Here is a 19,545-nt window from a genome sequence, read left to right as displayed (position 1 = left end):
GGCAGTAGAGAGACAAGAGAACATGAGCCATAACAGGAGCCAGCAGGGGGCAGTAGAGAGACAAGAGAACATGAGCCATAACAGGAGCCAGCAGGGGGCAGTAGAGAGACAAGAGAACATGAGCCATAACAGGAGCCAGCAGGGGGCAGTAGAGAGACAAGAGAACATGAGCCATAACAGGAGCCAGCAGGGGGCAGTAGAGAGACAAGAGAACATGAGCCATAACAGGAGCCAGCAGGGGGCAGTAGAGAGACAAGAGAACATGAGCCATAACAGGAGCCAGCAGGGGGCAGTAGAGAGACAAGAGAACATGAGCCATAACAGGAGCCAGCAGGGGGCAGTAGAGAGACAAGAGAACATGAGCCATAACTGGAGCCAGCAGGGGGCAGTAGAGAGACAAGAGAACATGAGCCATAACAGGAGCCAGCAGGGGGCAGTAGAGAGACAAGAGAACATGAGCCATAACAGGAGCCAGCAGGGGGCAGTAGAGAGACAAGAGAACATGAGCCATAACAGGAGCCAGCAGGGGGCAGTAGAGAGACAAGAGAACATGAGCCATAACAGGAGCCAGCAGGGGGCAGTAGAGAGACAAGAGAACATGAGCCATAACTGGAGCCAGCAGGGGGCAGTAGAGAGACAAGAGAACATGAGCCATAACAGGAGCCAGCAGGGGGCAGTAGAGAGACAAGAGAACATGAGCCATAACTGGAGCAGCCATGTTGGATCGTCTAATTCGTATCAACTTGTGAAATGCTCTGAGAACGACTGGAACCGTTAGATCCTGTCGGCCTCTGAGGGAATTCATTATTTAAATGATTTGTGCTTAAAACACACACAATTCACCAGAAAATGTTTTGAATCAAGAGCATTTCCCCACAGGAGGCGGAGCTTCATGTACCATGTGACGTGTTTTATTAGATCCATGATCCATCGACAGCTCAATCCTGCGTTTGTAGAAGGTTTAGACCAAGACTAAACCAGCACCTGGTCCAAACTCAAAAGAGCACGACGAGGTCATGGCAGGACCTGGACCGGGCCTCAGACTTGGACCGGGCCTCAGACCTTGACTGGGCCTCAGAGCACGGCGAGGTTGTGGCAGGACTTGGACCGGGCCCTCAGACTCACTCGTTGGTTTCCTCGGGACATGACTCGGTCCAGAAGTCGTCGAGCCTTTTGCGTCAGACTTTCTTTCCGTCTGTGAGTGTAGCGTGGTGTTAGCGTTAGCACATTAGCGCTTGTGTCGCGGTGAAGCCGGATCTGTCGGACCACGCCCTCGAACAGCTCCGACACGTTGTGATGAAGAGACGCCGACGTCTCCATGAACTTGCAGTCGAACACCACCGCGCACGCAAGGCCTTCTGGGAAAAGACAGGACATGTAGGAAATACTTTAACCCTCAGAATTAGGTCTCATTCATCACCCTCGGGACCTCCACATTTCAACAACCATAAAATACAGATCTCTTCATGTACTTCTACTCTGATCCTAAATGTGCAAACCTTATTAATATGATTTCTTTGTTTTACTTTTTTAGACCATACGGCCTTAAAAGTATTGATGTCATGGATTCCCATGAGTCTTTACATAAGTGAAGACTGTTCAGTGATGAGGGAGCCACAGTCACTCCCGTCGTGCCCAGGGCCAGTGCCTACGACCAATATAAGAAATATCGGAGAACTTCCGATTATGGCGGCGCTTAGAGTCGATGCGCCTCACGCCGCCGCAAAACTTAGCACTGACCCACTTAATCCCAAAGAAGAAGAACAAGAGACGAGTAAACAAGGAAGACACAAGTCTGGAAACTACGAGACCAAAGCAAACAAGGCTGACAGTCCCATTGGAAACAGCCCGCAGCACAAGCTAACAAAGCTAACATGGCTAACAAGGCTAACAAGGCTAACAAGAATAACAAGGCTAACAAGGCTAACAAAGCTAACACGGCTAACAAGAATAACATGGCTAACATGGCTAACAAGAATAACAAGGCTAACACGGCTAACACGGCTAACAAGAATAACATGGCTAACATGGCTAACATGGCTAACAAGAATAACAAGGCTAACAAGGCTAACACGGCTAACAAGAATAACAAGGCTAACACGGCTAACAAGAATAACAAGGCTAACAAGGCTAACACGGCTAACAAGGCTAACATAGCTAACAAGGCTAACATGGCTAACAAGAATAACATGGCTAACATGGCTAACAAGGCTAACAAGGCTAACAAGAATAACAAGGCTAACAAGAATAACAAGGCTAACCTGGCTAACAAGGCTAACATGGCTAACAAGAATAACATGGCTAACATGGCTAACATGGCTAACATGGCTAACATGGCTAGCAAAGCTGACACAGAGAGCCTTGTCCCTCTCAGATGGAGATTCTCACGACTTCTTTGCATCGACGACAGAATCATCAGATACGACTCACACACTTCCTCTTTATTCCAGAATAAACTATTGTTTTGTTCTCAATAAAAACAGATCTAAATCTCTGAGTCAGATTTAGACTCTCAGAGCTCAGAGACCTCAGAGACCTCAGAGACCTCAGAGCTCAGAGACCTCAGAGCTCAGAGACCTCAGAGACCTCAGAGACCTCAGAGACCTCAGAGACCTCAGAGACGACCTCAGAGACCTCAGAGACCTCAGAGACCTCAGAGCTCAGAGACCTCAGAGACTCTCAGAGACCTCAGAGACCTCAGAGACCTCAGAGCTCAGAGACCTCAGAGACCTCAGAGACTCTCAGAGACTCTCAGAGACTCTCAGAGACCTCAGAGACTCTCAGACCTCAGAGACTCTCAGAGACCTCAGAGACTCTCAGACCTCAGAGACTCTCAGAGCTCAGAGACTCTCAGAGACCTCAGAGACCTCAGAGACCTCAGAGACCTCAGAGACTCTCAGAGACCTCAGAGACCTCAGAGACCTCAGAGACTCTAAGACCTCAGAGACCTCAGAGACCTCAGAGACTCTAAGACCTCAGAGACCTCAGAGACCTCAGAGACTCTCAGACCTCAGAGACCTCAGAGACTCTCAGAGACTCTCAGAGACCTCAGAGACCTCAGAGACCTCAGAGACCTCAGAGACTCTCAGACCTCAGAGACCTCAGAGACTCTCAGAGACCTCAGAGACCTCAGAGACCTCAGAGACCTCAGAGACTCTCAGACCTCAGAGACCTCAGAGACTCTCAGAGACCTCAGAGACCTCAGAGACCTCAGAGACCTCAGAGACCTCAGAGACCTCAGAGACCTCAGAGCTCAGAGACCTCAGAGACTCTCAGAGACCTCAGAGACCTCAGAGACCTCAGAGCTCAGAGACCTCAGAGACCTCAGAGACTCTCAGAGACCTCAGAGACTCTCAGACCTCAGAGACTCTCAGAGCTCAGAGACTCTCAGAGACCTCAGAGACCTCAGAGACCTCAGAGACCTCAGAGACTCTCAGACCTCAGAGACCTCAGAGACTCTCAGACCTCAGAGACCTCAGAGACTCTCAGAGACCTCAGAGACCTCAGAGACCTCAGAGACCTCAGAGACTCTAAGACCTCAGAGACCTCAGAGACCTCAGAGACTCTAAGACCTCAGAGACCTCAGAGACCTCAGAGACTCTCAGACCTCAGAGACCTCAGAGACTCTCAGAGACTCTCAGAGACCTCAGAGACCTCAGAGACCTCAGAGACCTCAGAGACTCTAAGACCTCAGAGACCTCAGAGACCTCAGAGACTCTCAGAGACTCTCAGAGACCTCAGAGACTCTCAGAGACTCTCAGAGACTCTCAGAGACCTCAGAGACCTCAGAGACTCTCAGAGACCTCAGAGACTCTCAGAGACCTCAGAGACGTCAGAGACCTCAGAGACCTCAGAGACCTCAGAGACTCTCAGAGACTCTCAGAGACTCTCAGAGACTCTCAGAGACCTCAGAGACCTCAGAGACTCTCAGAGACTCTCAGAGACTCTCAGAGACCTCAGAGACCTCAGAGACCTCAGAGCTCAGAGACTCTCAGAGACCTCAGAGACCTCAGAGACCTCAGAGACCTCAGAGACTCTCAGAGACCTCAGAGACTCTCAGAGACCTCAGAGACTCTCAGAGACCTCAGAGACTCTCAGAGACCTCAGAGACCTCAGAGACCTCAGAGATCCTGCTCTACATTTGTAGATTTGGAGGAAAGATGTAAAAACACAGAGGTTCAATGCAGCTGCTTCATGACCTTTGTTTAAGGACAAAATGTCCTTAAATTGAAACTTCTCTGGAGGAACATGAGACTCCGCCTCCTTTGGGACGCTTCCAAAGCCGTGTTGAGAGGACACATTATAGACGCCGCCTCAGGGGGAAAACAGGGAGAAAAAGCTCAAAGATCTGCAAGAAAAATGTGAATTATTGAAGTAAAACCAGGCCAAAAAGTGCAACAAGAAATTAAAAAGAGGAGAAACTAATAATCTGGCTTCACTGGAAACAGTTCAGAAAATGCTCTTCACCAAATGTTCTAAACATTCTAAATGTTCTAAATGTTCTAAATGTTCTAAATGTTCTAAACATTCTAAACATTCTAAATGTTCTAAATGTTCTGAATGTTCTAAATGTTCTAAACATTCTAAACATTCTAAATGTTCTAAATGTTCTTAATGTTCTAAATGTTCTAAATGTTCTAAACATTCTAAATGTTCTAAACATTCTAAATGTTCTAAATGTTCTAAATGTTCTAAATGTTCTAAATGTTCTAAACGTTCTAAATGTTCTAAATGTTCTAAATGTTCTTAATGTTCTAAATGTTCTAAACATTCTAAACATTCTAAACATTCTAAATGTTCTAAATGTTCTAAACATTCTAAACATTCTAAATGTTCTAAATGTTCTAAATGTTCTAAATGTTCTAAATGTTCTAAACATTCTAAATGTTCTAAATGTTCTAAATGTTCTTAATGTTCTAAATGTTCTAAATGTTCTAAACATTCTAAATGTTCTAAACATTCTAAATGTTCTAAACATTCTAAATGTTCTAAACATTCTAAATGTTCTAAACATTCTAAATGTTCTAAATGTTCTAAATGTTCTAAATGTTCTAAACATTCTAAATGTTCTAAATGTTCTAAACATTCTAAACATTCTAAATGTTCTAAATGTTCTAAACGTTCTAAATGTTCAAAATGTTCTAAATGTTCTAAATGTTCTAAATGTTCTAAATGTTCTAAATGTTCTAAACGTTCTAAATGTTCTAAATGTTCTAAATGTTCTAAACGCTCTAAATGTTCTAAATGTTCTAAACGTTCTAAATGTTCTAAATGTTCTAAACGTTCTAAATGTTCTAAACGTTCTAAATGTTCTAAACATTCTAAATGTTCTAAACATTCTAAATGTTCTAAACGTTCTAAACGCTCTAAATGTTCTAAATGTTCTAAACGTTCTCAATGTTCAAAACGTTCTAAATGTTCTAAACGTTCTAAACGTTCTAAACGTTCTAAACGTTCTAAACGTTCTAAACGTTCTAAACGTTCTAAATGTTCTAAATGTTCTAAACGTTCTAAATGTTCTAAATGTTCTAAATGTTCTAAACGTTCTAAATGTTCTAAATGTTCTAAACGTTCTAAATGTTCTAAATGTTCTAAATGTTCTAAACGTTCTAAACGTTCTAAACGTTCTAAACGTTCTAAACGTTCTAAATGTTCTAAATGTTCTAAACGTTCTAAATGTTCTAAATGTTCTAAATGTTCTAAACGTTCTAAACGCTCTAAATGTTCTAAATGTTCTAAACGTTCTAAATGTTCTAAATGTTCTAAATGTTCTAAATGTTCTAAACGTTCTAAACGTTCTGAATGTTCTAAATGTTCTAAACGTTCTAAATGTTCTAAACGCTCTAAATGTTCTAAACGTTCTAACCGTTCTAAACGTTCTAAACGTTCTGAATGTTCTAAATGTTCTAAACGCTCTAAACGTTCTGAATGTTCTAAATGTTCTAAATGTTCTAAATGTTCTAAACGTTCTAAACGTTCTCAATGTTCAAAACGTTCTAAATGTTCTGAATGTTCTAAATGTTCTAAACGTTCTAAATGTTCTAAATGTTCTAAATGTTCTAAACGTTCTAAACGTTCTGAATGTTCTAAATGTTCTAAATGTTCTAAATGTTCTAAATGTTCTAAACGTTCTAAACGTTCTGAATGTTCTAAACGCTCTAAATGTTCTAAACGTTCTAAACGTTCTGAATGTTCTAAATGTTCTAAATGTTCTAAACGCTCTAAACGTTCTGAACGTTCTAAATGTTCTAAACGTTCTGAATGTTCTAAATGTTCTAAATGTTCTAAATGTTCTAAACGTTCTAAACGTTCTCAATGTTCAAAACGTTCTAAATGTGCTAAACGTTCTAAATGTTCTAAATGTTCTAAATGTTCTAAACATCTAAACGTTCTAAATGTTCTAAATGTTCCAAACGTTCTAAACGTTCTAAATGTTCTAAATGTTCTAAACGTTCTAAATGTTCTAAATGTTCTAAATGTTCCAAACGTTCTAAACGTTCTAAATGTTCTAAATGTTCTAAATGTTCCAAACGTTCTAAACGTTCTAAATGTTCTAAATGTTCTAAACGTTCTAAATGTTCTAAATGTTCTAAACGCTCTAAATGTTCTAAACGTTCTAAATGTTCTAAATGTTCTAAATGTTCTAAACGTTCTAAACGTTCTAAATGTTCTAAACGTTCTAAATGTTCTAAATGTTCTAAATGTTCTAAATGTTCTAAATGTTCCAAACGTTCTAAACGTTCTAAATGTTCTAAATGTTCTAAATGTTCTAAATGTTCTAAACGTTCTAAATGTTCTAAATGTTCTAAATGTTCTAAACGTTCTAAACGTTCTAAATGTTCTAAACGTTCTAAATGTTCTAAATGTTCTCCATCCATCCATCCATCTTCTGCCGCTTTATCCGGGGCCGGGTCGCGGGGGCAGCAGTCTGAGCAGGGACTCCCAGACTTCCTTCTCCCCAGACACTTCCTCTAACTCCTCCGGGGGGATCCCGAGGCGTTCCCAGGCCAGCCGAGAGACATAGTCTCTCCAGCGTGTCCTGGGTCTTCCCCGGGGCCTCTTCCCGGTGGGACATGCCTGAAACACCTCCCGAGGGAGGCGCCCAGGAGGCATCCGAAACAGATGCCCGAGCCACCTCAGCTGGCTCCTCTCGACGTGGAGGAGCAGCGGCTCTACTCCGAGCTCCCCCCGTGTGGCCGAGCTCCTCACCTTATCTCTAAGGGAGCGCCCAGCCACACGGCGGAGGAAACTCATTTCGACCGCTTGTATCCGCGATCTTGTTCTTTCGGTCACTACCCAAAGCTCATGACCATAGGTGAGGTCAGAACGTAGACCGACCGGTAAATAGAGAGCTTTGCCTTTCGGCTCAGCTCCCTCTTTACCACAACGGTCCGATGCAGCGACTGCATCACTGCAGCCGCTGCACCGATCCGCCTGTCGATCTCACGCTCCATCCTTCCCTCACTCGTGAACAAGACCCCGAGATACTTGAACTCCTCCACTTGGGGCAAGGACACCCCACCCACCTGGAGAGGGCAAGCCACCTTTTTCCGGTCGAGAACCATGGCCTCGGATTTGGAGGTGCTGATTCTCATCCCAGCCGCTTCACACTCGGCTGCAAACCGTCCCAGTGCATGTTGCAGGTCCGGGTTTGATGGAGCCATCAGGACAACATCGTCTGCAAACAGCAGAGATGAGATCCTGTGGTCCCCAAACCGGACACCCTCCGACCCCTGACTGCGCCTAGAAATTCTGTCCATAAAAATTATGAACAGAACCGGTGACAAAGGGCAGCCCTGGCGGAGTCCAACATGCACTGGGAACAGGTCTGACTTACTGCCGGCAATGCGAACACAGCTCCTGCTCCGGTCATACAGGGACCGGACAGCCCTGAGCAAAGGGCCCCGGACCCCGTACTCCCGGAGCACCCCCCAAAGGACACCCCGAGGGACACGGTCGAAAGCCTTCTCCAGATCCACAAAGCACATGTGGACTGGTTGGGCAAACTCCCATGAGCCCTCGAGCACCCGATGGAGGGTATAGAGCTGGTCCAGTGTTCCACGACCGGGACGAAAACCACTCTGCTCCTCCTGAATCCGAGGTTCGACTATCGGTCGGATTCTCCTCTCCAGTACCTTGGAATAGACCTTACCCGGGAGGCTGAGGAGTGTGATCCCTCTGTAGTTGGAACACACCCTCCGGTCCCCCTTCTTGAACAGAGGGACCACCACCCCGGTCTGCCAGTCCAGAGGCACGGTCCCCGAACGCCACGCGATGTTGCAGAGACGTGTCAACCAAGACAGTCCTACAACATCCAGATACTTTAGGTACTCAGGGCGGATCACATCCACCCCCGGAGCCCTGCCACCGAGGAGTTTGCGAACAACCTCAGTGACTTCAGCTTGGGTGATGGATGAGCCAGCCTCTGAGTCCCCGGTCTCTACTTCCTCTTCGGAAGACGTGACTGAGGGATTAAGGAGATCCTCAAAGTATTCCTTCCACCGTCCGACGACATCCCCAGTTGAGGTCAGCAGGCCTCCACCCGCACCGTAAACGGTGTTGGTGAGACACTGCTTCCCCCTCCTGAGGCGCCGGACGGTTTGCCAGAATTTCTTTGTTCTAAATGTTCTAAATGTTCTAAACGTTCTAAATGTTCTAAATGTTCTAAATGTTCTAAATGTTCTAAACGTTCTAAATGTTCTAAATGTTCTAAATGTTCTAAATGTTCTAAATGTTCTAAATGACCATCTCTGAAACTTCAAAAACAACAAGCTGAAAGAACAAAATTTAAAATACAGAACAGGCAAAAATATGTCATCTAAACTAAACCAGACCAAATTCAACATTTGAATCTTTATAAAGCTCTAAAGACACCTCAGAGTGTATAAAGCTCTAAAGACACCTCAGAGTGTATAAAGCTCTAAAGAGACACCTCTGAGTGATATAAAGCTCTAAAGACACACCTCAGAGTGTATAAAGCTCTAAAGACACACCTCAGAGTGTATAAAGCTCTAAAGACACACCTCAGAGTGTATAAAGCTCTAAAGACACACCTCAGAGTGTGTAAAGCTCTAAGCTCTAAAGACACATCTCCGAGTGTATAAAGCTCTAAAGACACAACTCAGAGTGTTATAAAGCTCTAAAGAGACACCTCAGAGTGTATAAAGCTCTAAAGACACACCTCAGAGTGTGTAAAGCTCTAAGCTCTAAAGACACATCTCCGAGTGTATAAAGCTCTAAGCTCTAAAGACACACCTCAGAGTGTGTAAAGCTCTAATCTCTAAAGACACAACTCAGAGCGGTATAAAGCTCTAAAGACACACCTCAGAGTGTGTAAAGCTCTAAGCTCTAAAGACACATCTCCGAGTGTATAAAGCTCTAAAGACACAACTCAGAGTGTTATAAAGCTCTAAGCTCTAAAGACACACCTCAGAGTGGTATAAAGCTCTAAAGACACACCTCAGAGTGTATAAAGCTCTAAAGACACACCTCAGAGTGTATATAGCTCTAAAGACACAGCTCAGAGTGTATAAAGCTCTAAAGACACACCTCAGAGTGTATAAGGCTCTAAAGACACACCTCAGAGTGGTATAAAGCTCTAAAGACACACCTCAGAGTGTATAAAGCTCTAAAGACACACCTCAGAGTGTATAAAGCTCTAAAGACACACCTCAGAGCGGTATAAAGCTCTACAAAGGTCATGACCTTTATAACCTCTGATTGAGACGTTTATCAAGATTATAAAGCAGAACTTTCAAGAGGAATAAAATGATATCAATACATTTCTAATCTGGACAAATACAAATTATATTGAACACAAATGAAAGAGAAGCTCATGTTGTTTTGACAGATGAAGAGTGGGAGGAGCTCAAAGTCACATGTTTGGAGATATTTTCTTCATAACTCCAGGTCAAAGGTCTCATTCTTCACAAATACAACTGTTGTAGAAACAGCGCCACCAGGAGGTGAACCACTGTCACTTGACCTGGGACTGTCCTGTCAATCACAAATATGTGAGTGAAGTTCACCACGCTCTGATACAGCATTTACCCCTGAACTATACTACTATGAACTTGGAAATATCTTTATCTTCAGACCAACACAATCAAAACAGTTTCAGATTTTTAAAATTCCATAATATTGTTTTGGTCAAACCATGCAGAAAAATGGGGGCCCTCGAGGGTCCCAAAGGTGATGTCCATACTGTTTTGATTTGTTGAACTGAATATGTGAAACATGGTGGCATTTATGACACTGTGGAACATTTTTGTGACTGACCTTGACACAGCCAGAAATATTCAGGTTTGAAAGAAAAAAAGTTCAAAGGAACTCTCAAGAGTCCCGAGGGGCCCAGAGGGTTAAACGCGCCAGGTCCTGTTTGAAGAGAGCGAGAATATGCAAAACTCTTTCAAATATGACACACTAGTCAATGTAATCCCTCGTTCATCCAGGGCCGATGTCGCCCCAATGACCCGGGCCGATGTCGCCCCAATGACCCGGGCCGATGTCGCCCCAATGACCCGGGCCGATGTCGCCCCAATGACCCGGGCCGATGTCGCCCCAATGACCCGGGCCGATGTCGCCCCAATGACCCGGGCCGATGTCGCCCCAATGACCCGGGCCGATGTCGCCCCAGGGCTTCAACATGTTACTGTGTATTATGTTTGAAAAGAGAAGTTAAAGAGGCTAAAAACACTTGGAACGCAGTGTTTTGTTTACAAACTCTGGAAAGATCTATAGTTTAAGTATTGTAGTAATAGTATCATCACCTTGTGTGTTTACCTCTCAGCAGTGTGTAGAGTATTAGCAGTGGTAAAAATAGTAGTATTGGCAGTATTAGCAGTGGCAGTGTTAGCAGTAGTATTAGCAGTAGTATTAGAGTTATTAGCAGTAGTATTAGCAGTAGTATTAGCAGTAGTATTAGCAGTAGTATTAGCAGTAGTATTAGAGGTATTAGCAGTAGTATTAGAGGTATTAGCAGTAGTATTAGCAGTAGTATTAGAGGTATTAGCAGTAGTATTAGCAGTAGTATTAGCAGTAGTATTAGCAGTAGTATTAGCAGTAGTATTAGCAGTAGTATTAGCAGTAGTATTAGAGGTATTAGCAGTAGTATTAGCAGTAGTATTAGAGGTATTAGCAGTAGTATTAGCAGTAGTATTAGCAGTAGTATTAGCAGTAGTATTAGCAGTAGTATTAGAGGTATTAGCAGTAGTATTAGCAGTAGTATTAGCAGTAGTATTAGAGGTATTAGCAGTAGTATTAGCAGTAGTATTAGCAGTAGTATTAGCAGTAGTATTAGCAGTACAGTTACCTTGTGTATTGACGGCTCGCGCCCGCACCAGGTCGCTCTTGTTTCCTACGATGATTATTGGAACTCTCTCGTTCTGTCGCGCTCGTCTCAGAGTGATTCTGAGCTCTGACGCCGCCTCGAAGCTCGAGCGATCAGCCACAGAGTACACGATCACGTATGCAGTACCGACGCTCAGCGAGTACTCCTGAAACACACAGAGTACTCCTGAAACACACAGAGTACTTCTGAAACACACAGAGTACTTCTGAAACACACAGAGTATACTCCTGAAACACACAGAGTACTTCTGAAACACACAGAGTACTCCTGAAACACACAGAGTATACTCCTGAAACACACAGAGTATACTCCTGAAACACACAGAGTACTTCTGAAACACAGAGTACTGCTGAAACACACAGAGTACTCCTGAAACACACAGAGTACTCCTGAAACACACAGAGTACTCCTGAAACTCACAGAGTACTCCTGAAACACACAGAGTATACTCCTGAAACACACAGAGTACTCCTGAAACACACAGAGTACTCCTGAAACACACAGAGTACTTCTGAAACACACAGAGTACTTCTGAAACACACAGAGTACTCCTGAAACACACAGAGTATACTCCTGAAACACACAGAGTACTTCTGAAACACACAGAGTACTCCTGAAACACACAGAGTATACTCCTGAAACACACAGAGTATACTCCTGAAACACACAGAGTATACTCCTGAAACACAGAGTACTGCTGAAACACACAGAGTACTCCTGAAACACACAGAGTACTCCTGAAACACACAGAGTACTCCTGAAACTCACAGAGTACTCCTGAAACACACAGAGTATACTCCTGAAACACACTGAGTATACTCCTGAAACACACAGAGTACTCCTGAAACACACAGAGTATACTCCTGAAACATACTCCTGAAACACACAGAGTATACTCCTGAAACACACAGAGTACTGCTGAAACACACAGAGTACTCCTGAAACTCACAGAGTACTCCTGAAACACACAGAGTACTTCTGAAACACACAGAGTACTTCTGAAACACACAGAGTATACTCCTGAAACACACAGAGTATACTCCTGAAACACACAGAGTATACTCCTGAAACACACAGAGTATACTCCTGAAACACACAGAGTATACTCCTGAAACACACAGAGTACTGCTGAAACACAGAGAGTATACTCCTGAAACACACAGAGTATACTCCTGAAACACACAGAGTACTTCTGAAACACACAGAGTACTCCTGAAACACACAGAGTACTCCTGAAACACACAGAGTACTCCTGAAACACACAGAGTATACGCCTGAAACACACAGAGTATACTCCTGAAACACACAGAGTATACTCCTGAAACACACAGAGTATACTCCTGAAACACACAGAGTATACTCCTGAAACACACAGAGTACTGCTGAAACACAGAGAGTATACTCCTGAAACACACAGAGTATACTCCTGAAACACACAGAGTACTCCTGAAACACACAGAGTATACGCCTGAAACACACAGAGTATACTCCTGAAACACACAGAGTACTCCTGAAACACACAGAGTATACTCCTGAAACACACAGAGTACTCCTGAAACACACAGAGTATACTCCTGAAACACACAGAGTACTCCTGAAACACACAGAGTACTGCTGAAACACACAGAGTATACTCCTGAGACACACAGAGTACTCCTGAAACACACAGAGTACTCCTGAAACACACAGAGTACTGCTGAAACACACAGAGTATACTCCTGAGACACACAGAGTACTCCTGAAACACACAGAGTACTCCTGAAACACACAGAGTATACTCCTGAAACACACAGAGTACTCCTGAAACACACAGAGTACTGCTGAAACACACAGAGTACTCCTGAGACACACAGAGTATACTCCTGAAACACACAGAGTATACTCCTGAAACACAGAGTACTCCTGAAACACACAGAGTACTCCTGAAACACACAGAGTACTCCTGAAACACACAGAGTACTCCTGAGACACACAGAGTATACTCCTGAAACACACAGAGTATACTCCTGAAACACAGAGTACTCCTGAAACACACAGAGTACTGCTGAAACACACAGAGTACTCCTGAGACACACAGAGTACTCCTGAAACACACAGAGTACTGCTGAAACACACAGAGTATACTCCTGAGACACACAGAGTACTCCTGAAACACACAGAGTACTCCTGAAACACACAGAGTATACTCCTGAAACACACAGAGTACTCCTGAAACATACAGAGTATACTCCTGAAACACACAGAGTACTCCTGAAACACACAGAGTACTGCTGAAACACACAGAGTACTCCTGAAACACACAGAGTATACTCCTGAGACACACAGAGTATACTCCTGAAACACACAGAGTACTCCTGAAACACACAGAGTACTCCTGAAACACACAGAGTACTCCTGAAACACACAGAGTACTGCTGAAACACACAGAGTATACTCCTGAGACACACAGAGTATACTCCTGAAACACACAGAGTACTCCTGAAACACACAGAGTACTCCTGAAACACACAGAGTACTCCTGAAACACACAGAGTACTCCTGAAACACACAGAGTACTGCTGAAACACACAGAGTATACTCCTGAAACACACAGAGTACTCCTGAGACCACACCCGACCACTGACTGTCACAGCAGCACAGGTGAGGAGTGAGCTGAAGAGGATTAAAGTGAGGAAGGAGCAGGACCTGAGGCATCAGCTCCAGGCTCCTTAAGTCCTGCAGATGAACTGTGTGGAGTTATGGAGCATGTCTTCAACATGAGCCTGAAGCTGAGGGTGGTACCACAGGTCTGAAGACCTCCTGTCTGGTACCACAGGTCTGAAGACCTCCTGTCTGGTACCACAGGTCTGAAGACCTCCTGTCTGGTACCACAGGTCTGAAGACCTCCTGTCTGGTACCACAGGTCTGGAAGACCTCCTGTCTGGTACCACAGGTCTGAAGACCTCCTGTCTGGTGCCACAGGTCTGAAGACCTCCTGTCTGGTACCACAGGTCTGAAGACCTCCTGTCTGGTACCACAGGTCTGAAGACCTCCTGTCTGGTACCTGTGCCCAAGACACCGCGCCCCAAAGACCTCAACAGCTTCAGGCCGGTGTCTCTCACGTCCTGATGAAGACACTGGAGCTGGTCCTGGACCACCTCCGCTCCACCGTGAGCTCAGCCATGGACCCGCTGCAGTTTGCATACGTCCTGACATCGGAGTGGAGGACGCCGTCATCTCCTGCTGCACCGCTCTCTCTCTCACCTGGAGAAGCCTGGCAGCTCTGTGAGGATCCTGTTCTTTCATCTCTCCAGCGCCTTCAACACCATCAGCTCCTGAGGGACAAGCTGGAGACGGCTGGTGTGGAGGACGACCTGCAGAGTGGGGGACCTGCAGTGTGGGGAACCTGCAGTATGGGGGACCTGCAGTGTGGGGACCTGCAGTGTGGAGTACGACCTGCAGTGTGGGGGACCTGCAGTGTGGGGGCCTGCTGTGTGGGGGACCTGCAGTGTGAGGGACCTGAAGTGTGGGGGACCTGCAGTGTGAGGGACCTGCAGTGTGGATTACGACCTGCAGTGTGGGGGACCTGCAGTGTGGGGGACCTGCAGTGTGGGGGACCTGCAGTGTGAGGGACCTGCAGTGTGGGGGACCTGCAGTGTGAGGGACCTGCAGTGTGGAGTACGACCTGCAGTGTGGGGACCTGCAGTGTGGGGGACCTGCAGTGTGGGGGACATGTAGTTTGGGGGACCTGCAGTGTGGGGGACCTGCAGTGTGGGTGACCTGCAGTGTGGGGACCTGCAGTGTGGGGGGCCTGCAGTGTGGGGGACATGTAGTTTGGGGGACCTGCAGTGTGGGGACCTGCAGTGTGGGGGGCCTGCAGTGTGGGGGACATGTAGTTTGGGGGACCTGCAGTGTGGGGACCTGCAGTGTGGGGGACTTGCAGTGTGGGGAAGAACCTAAGCAGAACCTCTTAGCTCTCAGAAGAACCTCAGGAGAACCTGAGGAGAACCTCTTAGCTCTCAGAAGAACCTCAGGAGAACCTCTCAACTCTCAGAAGAACCTCAGGAGAACCTCAGGAGAACCTCAGGAGAACCTCTCAACTCTCAGAAGAACCTCAGGAGAACCTCAGGAGAACCTCAGGAGAACCTCTTAACTCTCAGAAGAACCTCAGGAGAACCTCAGGAGAACCTCTAAACTCTCAGAAGAACCTCAGGAGAACCTCTTAACTCTCAGAAGAACCTCAGGAGAACCTCAGGAGAACCTCTAAACTCTCAGAAGAACCTCAGGGGAACCTCAGGAGAACCTCTAAACTCTCAGAAGAACCTCAGGAGAACCTACAGTGTGCTGAGGGTCCCAGGTGTCCATCACTGTCAGAGTTGTGTCTTCTCCGTCCACAGTCAGAGTTTTCTCAAACGTCTGTTCTGTAAAACAAAAACGAGTGTCACAAACTCTTCCTGAATGATGCGTCATGATTGGTGTTTAGACGGAGGCGGAGCTAAAGGTCTGCTGTGTTTGAAATCACGACTCATGCATCAAACTGTAAACTTAATGAAGATATTCCTGAGGTCAAAGGTCAGGTATTTGAGCCACAGAAAAAGCCCATGTAAATATTATAATTATAATGACTGCTCCAGATGTTGATCCCATCTACGCGGCGAGCTACGCGGCGAGCTATGCGGCGAGCTACGCGGCGAGCTACGCGGCGGGCTACGCGGCGGGCTACGCGGCGGGCTACGCGGCGGGCTACGCGGCGATGTTGATCCCATCTACGCGCCGGGCTACGCGGCGAGCTACGCGGCGAGCTACGTGGCGAGCTACGCGGCGAGCTACGCGGCGGGCTACGCGGCAGGCTACGCGGCGGGCTACGCGGCGAGCTACGCGGCGGGCTACGCGGCGGGCTACGCGGCGATGTTGATCCCATCTACGCGCCGGGCTACGCGGCGAGCTACGCGGCGAGCTACGTGGCGAGCTACGCGGCGAGCTACGCGGCGGGCTACGCGGCAGGCTACGCGGCGGGCTACGCGGCGAGCTACGCGGCGGGCTGGGCTACGCGGCGGGCTACACAGCGAGCTACGCGGCGGGCTACGCGATGACGGAGCTACAACTGACAAAGAACATTGGGTTTATAGAGCAAATGATCAAAATGTAGTCAAACTAATGATTAGCATAAACTGGGTCCAAACCAGGTCTAAACCAAGACTGTGTTTTACATGAACACAGAGCCCCGCCCCCTGGCTCCATTACTGAGCTGTCAGTGATCAATAACAGCTGTCAATCATAGCCCGGGGTCAATCAGCAGGATCGATGCAGAGGTCAGACACTGAAACTGAATTCAATATATTTATTTATATTTAATATTATTTATTGAATATTGATCTCTTTGTCCTGCAACTGAGTGTTTTCGCCTACCCCCTAGCCCCGCCCACATCCCTGAAAACCCTCATTGAACACAGGAAGGGCATCTGACCTTGGTTCTCATCCTGGTCTCGGTCCGCGGTTCCGGCGAAGACTGAGGCCAGACTGGACTTTCCCACATCATGGTCCCCAATGAGAACCACGCGGTACGAGTCCAGGTCCCGGTCCAAGTCCCGGTCCAGGTCCCGGTCCAGGTCCCGGTCCAGGTCCTGGTCTAACTGGAGCCAGCGGGACTTGTACCTGAGCGAGTCCCCGGGCTGGTACGAGGCAGACTGGACCAGGACTCTGTGAGGTCTCTGGGGTCTGGACGGTCCGCTTTGAGCCGAGTCCTGGTCCAAGTCCCGCTCTGGGTCTGGTTCTTTCGAGGTCTGGGCCTGGTCCTGGTACAAGGCCATAGTCCGGACTGGAGTACTGCCCCGGCGAGTCCAGTCCTGCTGCGTCATGTCTGGACCTGCAAGACCTGGGTTTAGTCCTGATGCCTGTGGTCGTAGGTGATGTTTGTGTCCATTTCTTTGTGATGGACTTTATTCCTGCTGCAAAAGGACATTAGAAAAGTACATTAAAAAAGTACATTCCAAAAGTACAATAAAAAAGTACTTTCAAAAGTACATTAAAAAAAGTACATTCCAAAAGTACAATAAAAAAGTACTTTCAAAAATACATTAAAAAAGTACATTAAAAAAGTACATTAAAAAAGTACATTCCAAAAGTACATTCCAAAAGTACAATAAAAAAGTACTTTCAAAAATACATTAAAAAAGTACATTAAAAAAGTACATTAAAAAAGTACATTCCAAAAGTACATTCCAAAAGTACAATAAAAAAGTACTTTCAAAAGTACACTAAAAAAAGTACATTCCAAAAGTACAATAAAAAAGTACTTTCAAAAGTACATTAAAAAAGTACATTAAAAAAGTACATTATAAAAGTACATTCCAAAAGTACAATAAAAAGTACATTAAAAAAGTACATTAAAAAAGTACGTAATAAAGTACATTCCAAAAGTATATTCCAAAAGTACATTCTCTTTAATCCCACTGAGACTGAGGACTCAGAGAGACTCGTCCATCACCCAAACTGAAGTCACTGAGGTTGTTGTCTCCTCAGTGTCTCCGGAAACACTGAGGAGACACTGAGGAGTAACGCTTTGTACTACTACTGTTTACTACTACTTTGTACTACTACTGTTTACTACTACTTTGTACTACTACTGTTTACTACTACTTTGTACTACTACTGTTTACTACTACTTTGTACTACTACTGTTTACTACTACTTTGTACTACTACTGTTTACTACTACTTTGTACTACTACTGTTTACTACTACTTTGTACTACTACTGTTTACTACTACTTTGTACTACTACTGTTTACTACTACTTTGTACTACTACTGTTTACTACTACTTTGTACTACTACTGTTTACTACTACTTTGTACCATTACTGTTTACTACTACTTTGTACTACTACTGTTTACTACTACTCTGTACTACTACTGTTTACTACTACTTTGTACTACTACTGTTTACTACTACTTTGTACAACTACTGTTTACTAATACTTTGTACTACTACTGTTTACTACTACTTTGTACTACTACTGTTTAATACTACTTTGTACCATTACTGTTTACTACTACTTTGTACTACTACTGTTTACTACTACTTTGTACTACTACTGTTTACTACTACTTTGTACTACTACTGTTTACTACTACTTTGTACCATTACTGTTTACTACTACTTTGTACTACTACTGTTTACTACTACTCTGTACTACTACTGTTTACTACTACTTTGTACTACTACTGTTTACTACTACTTTGTACAACTACTGTTTACTAATACTTTGTACTACTACTGTTTAATACTACTTTGTACTACTACTGTTTACTACTACTTTGTACTACTACTGTTTACTACTACTTTGTACCATTACTGTTTACTACTACTTTGTACTACTACTGTTTACTACTACTTTGTACTACTACTGTTTACTACTACTTTGTACTACTACTGTTTACTACTACTTTGTAATACTACTGTTTACTACTACTTTGTACTACTACTGTTTACTACTACTTTGTACTACTACTGTTTACTACTACTTTGTACTACTACCGTTTACTACTACTTTGTACCATTACTGTTTACTACTACTTTGTACTACTACTGTTTACTACTACTTTGTACTACTACTGTTTAATACTACTTTGTACTACTACTGTTTACTACTACTCTGTACTACTACTGTTTACTACTACTTTGTACTACTACTGTTTACTACTACTTTGTACTACTACTTTGTACTACTACTTTGTACTACTACTGTTTACTAATACTTTGTACTACTACTGTTTACTACTACTTTGTACTACTACTGTTTAATACTACTTTGTACTACTACTGTTTACTACTACTTTGTACTACTACTGTTTACTACTACTTTGTACTACTACTGTTTACTACTACTTTGTACCATTACTGTTTACTACTACTTTGTACTACTACTGTTTACTACTACTCTGTACTACTACTGTTTACTACTACTTTGTACTACTACTGTTTACTACTACTTTGTACAACTACTGTTTACTAATACTTTGTACTACTACTGTTTACTACTACTTTGTACTACTACTGTTTAATACTACTTTGTACTACTACTGTTTACTACTACTTTGTACTACTACTGTTTACTACTACTTTGTACTACTACTGTTTACTACTACTTTGTACTACTACTGTTTACTACTACTTTGTACTACTACTGTTTACTACTACTTTGTACTACTACTGTT

General features: G+C 44.4%; 1 protein-coding gene across 1 annotated transcript; it reads right to left on the bottom strand.

Annotated features, from left to right (window-relative positions):
- Nucleotides 1-615: 615 nt before the first annotated feature.
- LOC140347559 (GTP-binding protein REM 1-like) lies at nucleotides 616-17,265 on the bottom strand. Its single transcript, XM_072434060.1, has 4 exons — nucleotides 16,797-17,265; nucleotides 15,668-15,750; nucleotides 11,312-11,495; nucleotides 616-1,358 (listed from the first exon to the last, which is right to left on the bottom strand). Exons 1-4 carry the CDS (start codon nucleotides 17,185-17,187, stop codon nucleotides 1,075-1,077), a joined length of 942 nt encoding a protein of 313 aa, XP_072290161.1. The 5' UTR covers nucleotides 17,188-17,265; the 3' UTR covers nucleotides 616-1,074.
- Nucleotides 17,266-19,545: the final 2,280 nt, after the last annotated feature.

The sequence above is a fragment of the Eucyclogobius newberryi genome, unplaced genomic scaffold, assembly GCF_026437365.1.
Source record: "Eucyclogobius newberryi isolate DKJ021-1_F unplaced genomic scaffold, fEucNew1.0.hap1 SCAF_11, whole genome shotgun sequence".
In the NCBI taxonomy this organism is placed as follows: domain Eukaryota; kingdom Metazoa; phylum Chordata; class Actinopteri; order Gobiiformes; family Gobiidae; genus Eucyclogobius; species Eucyclogobius newberryi.
Note: the sequence above shows the minus strand (reverse complement) of the source record. Positions and strands in the feature narration are given on the sequence as shown.

Excerpts from the sequence above, each read along its gene's own strand:
- LOC140347559 (XM_072434060.1), bottom strand. The coding sequence starts at position 17,187 with ATGACGCAGCAGGACTGGACTCGCCGGGGCAGTACTCCAGTCCGGACT. Across the intron at positions 11,496-15,667 it reads CCTGGGACCCTCAGCACACT|GAGTACTCGCTGAGCGTCGG; the intron begins GTAGGTTCTCCT and ends TGTGTGTTTCAG. Across the intron at positions 1,359-11,311 it reads GCGAGCCGTCAATACACAAG|AAGGCCTTGCGTGCGCGGTG; the intron begins GTAACTGTACTG and ends GTCTTTTCCCAG.